Below are 3,876 nucleotides of genomic sequence, written 5' to 3'. Positions count from 1 at the left end.
CCCCCCCCCCCCCCACACACACACACATACACATGACTGGCCTACAAAAAAATGGCTTATAAATTTCTCATTGTGCGATATTATTAACAAATATTTGATTCAGTCTTGGCTTCTTTCATCATTATGGTGAACATTTCCAAAAATTAGAAAGGATTTCCAAGGGTTAAAAACCCCTCAGGCCCATGACAGCTATGTAATTCCTAGCTTTTAGTTCAGCCCCCTCTTCTAAAAATGCAAATTTATGAATGACGCAGGCAGTGGATTCCTGCATGTGCAGGAGCTCATTAAAGGGCTTTTCTCCTGTGAGAGAATCTGATTGTTCAGTAGTAAGTGGGTGTGTCACTTGACATATAAAAACGTCGAGTGAGTTCATTTTGACGTAAACTACTAGTCAGGGAATCTCATCACCCATCTGTCCTAGTAACTCTTATCGGTAAGATCAATTCACTTTTTGGTGTAAATCAAAGTACTTATAAAAAGAGATTAACTATTAACTATAACCATATTGCATCTTTTGAAAGGTAAAAAATTACAAACAAATGATCGTGTTTAATCTCATAATTAATATGTCTTAGATCGTTGCGTCACTGAAGGAAATGTCTCTCCGTGGGACTGTCGCGCTCCTGCTGTTCCTCGCGTGTCTTTCACAGCTCACCTTAGCTGCTGACAGCATTAGAGGAGCGAGGAGGAAAGGACGGAGGCTGGAGAGCCGAGGTGGTAAGAACATGTCCGTACACAAAGGATTGTTTAAAACCAAGAGCAAGGCGCAGTGCTTGTGGGTGGCGCGCGGAGAGGACAACTACACCATGACTGTTACATGTAAGCGTGGAGACGAGGATGGATTCAGCTGTAAATACACTGCCAAGCCCGCGACGTGCACCGAATATGGGTCTAATCCCTTGGGCTATTGGAAACAGATCGCTAAATCAGTTAGAAGGCAGAAGAAACTTTGCGCGGATCCGCGCGCACTGATCCGCGCCGGTATGTGCAAGCGTGCGCCGCTGGACGCGCATTTCAAACTCATCGAAACGTCACAAGAGAAACCCCCCACAGAGAAAACACCGACAACCACGAACACAACGCGCCGGTGCACGGAGCGCACTGACCACAGCGAGGTCGCCAAAGAGATGTGCGGGGATTCCTGGGCGAGTCTCTGCGCGTTTGTCTTTACTATAATCCAGAGCGGAGACTGCTGAGCACGTGTATCATAAACGTTTCTCGGTACTTTTGTTATTGGATACTACTGATAGTTCTGTTTAAGGTGTAAAACATCACGTATTTTATTGTAAACACAGAAAAATGCACTGTTCTCATTCTGACATTTGGGAAGGTGGATCAAGATGCCAAGATGGAGTATTCGTTCCCACCACTTTAGTAGTAGTTTTTGCCTTGACCATAGTGGCACAAAATGTAATCTTAAGACATTTATTCAATGCGTATACAGTTTTTAATGTTGGCATTTACTGACATTTGGGAAGGTGGATCAAGATGCCAAGATGGAGTATTCGTTCCCACCACTTTAGTAGTAGTTTTTGCCTTGACCATAGTGGCACAAAATTTAATCTTAAGACATTTATTCAATGCGTATACAGTTTTTAATGTTGGCATTTCATTGGAGAATAGTGAGATGTCTATTTATATTATGTTGGATATTAAAACTTTTTATTTATATTTATTAAAAGGGCATTTGAGGGATTTAGGCAAAGTAAATATGATGTTTTTACTTTGAAGTGAAAAGTTTCAGTAGACCCTTAGGGTACGATGACCCCCTCAGGGACTGAAGGACCCCAGTGGCTTTTTGTTGTTAGTATAAATTTCATGATTATCATAAATCAGTTGTTTTATATATAATTCAATGAGTTTGATTTTAACAAGGGGCAAGATAGGCCCTTTAAATCATTTTCAATTTTGTGCTTTAACAGCTAAATTATTTCTCATAATAATAATAATAATAAATTGGATGATGCTTCATCCTCACTATCATCTTCATAATCATCTCGTTTTCATATCCATGTTAAACGTTTTCAGCAAATGTACATTATTTTCTTCAGTCTACTATAAAATACATGACACCTATTGTATTGCATTGTATGTATTTATGACATGCAAAATAAATATGTTTATGTATCTGTGTTAAAAGAGGTATTACCCCGTTCTTGTGAAATGGCCACAAGATATTTTACTACAATACAAGCTTGATTTTTAAAATACAGCTTTGAGGCAGAGATGCTTGACAAATACAGCATTTTTATTTGGGAATTTTGAAGTGATATAAAGTTAAACCACGCAAATAGCAAAAGATGAGCCTAACAGGAGATAAACCTTATCCTAAGTTTAACCATAAGAACCTTCCTATTCCTGGAAAGCTTTTGAGGAAGTTGTCAGAACCTAATATTCTAAAAACCCTCCCACACACTCACTCACTCACTCACTCACTCACTCACTCACTCACTCACTCACTCACACACACACACTCACTCACTCACTCACTTTCATTGTCTGTGGAGCAACAGAAGAGATAAGATAACCACAGATTCCAAACAGGTCTCTCTCTCTCTCTCTCTCTCTCTCTCTCTCTGTGTGTGTGTGTGTGTGTGTGTACTGGTATTACCTATGTTATGGGGACCAAATATCCCCACAAGGACAGTGATACCAGTAAATGTTTGACCTTGTGGGGACATTTTTCTGGTCCTCATGAGGAAAACAGCTTATAAATCATACAGAATGAATTGTTTTGAAAATCTAAAAATGCCTGTAGTTTTGTGTGAGGAGTAGGCTTAGGGTAAGGGGAGAGAAAATACAGTTTGTACAGTATAAAAACCATTATGCCTATGGAATTAACCCATAAAACATGGAAATACAACGTTTGTGTGTGTGTGTGTGTGTGTGTCTGGTGCACCTCACATATTACACTTCACAGTGTGTGCTGTTCCTTTCATCAGTTTCACATCCAGTCTTACACAAAGTCTTTGGAAATGTGCCTACTGTATATGTGTTTAAAGGCTTGGCTATTGATTAGGCTGGACAATTTCGGTTTTATATGATTTTTATTATTTTATAAAGGAACAAGAGTGTTTTAGAATAAAGGTACCTTTTTAAAATCATTATTTTTTAGAAATCATGTTTGAAAACACTTTTACGCTAATGCACTGCAGCTATGTGTATAATAAGTCTCTGATTGGGTGACAATGTTTTATTCATTTATAGTTTTCTATGGTGATATGACAGCACATACAGGGTGTTATAATTTGTAATTATATATTCATGACTGTATAAAAGAATGACTGGGTGAAGTTTTTCTAACTGTAATTACCAGATAGCTTTGATCTCCTCTGTAAGTAACACAAAAGATTACATATTAACCATAGACAGGAAGTCAAATTATGAATACACAGTGACGAAGTGTTACTTTGCCTCCAAAACAAATGTACATTATAGCATTACCCTTGCCTTTTTGACCCCAAAGGATGATTTGTCACGTGTTGATATGATGTCATATAAATGGAATGTATTAGTTACCTCACAAATCATGGTCAGTACAGACCCCAAACTTTGAACAGTATAGAATACATAACCAAAATAACAGTGTGTTAGGCATGTATTGACACCCTGAACATGTGAATGGCATAGGTTTATTTCTCACTTTTATTTTTCATCACCATATTTCATTATTTCATTCTGTAAATGCAAGAACCTGCAAAACACACACACACACACACACACACACACACACACACACACACACATTAATGCCAAGAATGCTGTTATAAAGGCAAAGTATCAATGACGATTTCCAGCTTCTACTCAGATTTGTTCAGTCACACACACACACACACACACACACACACACACACACAACACACACACACACACACA

General features: G+C 38.4%; 1 protein-coding gene across 2 annotated transcripts; it reads left to right on the top strand.

Moving 5' to 3' along the window:
• The first annotated feature begins 392 nt into the window (after window positions 1–392).
• LOC107702300 (fibroblast growth factor-binding protein 1-like) lies at window positions 393–2,088 on the top strand. 2 transcript variants are annotated; one of them, XR_001635743.1, is made up of 3 exons: window positions 393–433; window positions 576–1,330; window positions 1,479–2,088. XR_001635743.1 is itself a non-coding variant. In XM_016504554.1 (2 exons), exon 2 carries the CDS (start codon window positions 597–599, stop codon window positions 1,194–1,196), a length of 600 nt encoding a protein of 199 aa, XP_016360040.1. In that variant the 5' UTR covers window positions 393–433; window positions 576–596; the 3' UTR covers window positions 1,197–1,453. The 2 variants fall into 2 exon arrangements, 1 of the variants encoding a protein (XP_016360040.1); XM_016504554.1 differs by lacking the exon at window positions 1,479–2,088 and having other exon boundaries at window positions 576–1,453.
• The last annotated feature ends 1,788 nt before the right edge of the window (window positions 2,089–3,876 follow it).

The sequence above is a fragment of the Sinocyclocheilus anshuiensis genome, unplaced genomic scaffold, assembly GCF_001515605.1.
Source record: "Sinocyclocheilus anshuiensis isolate Anshui unplaced genomic scaffold, SAMN03320099.WGS_v1.1 scaffold86, whole genome shotgun sequence".
NCBI classification, from domain to species: Eukaryota; Metazoa; Chordata; class Actinopteri; order Cypriniformes; family Cyprinidae; genus Sinocyclocheilus; species Sinocyclocheilus anshuiensis.
The sequence above is the reverse complement of the archived record's forward strand: the minus strand, read 5'-3'. Positions and strand labels throughout refer to the sequence as shown.

What these genes read in the sequence shown, in the direction of transcription:
- LOC107702300 (XM_016504554.1), top strand. Translation starts at nt 597, where the DNA reads ATGTCTCTCCGTGGGACTGTCGCGCTCCTGCTGTTCCTCGCGTGTCTT.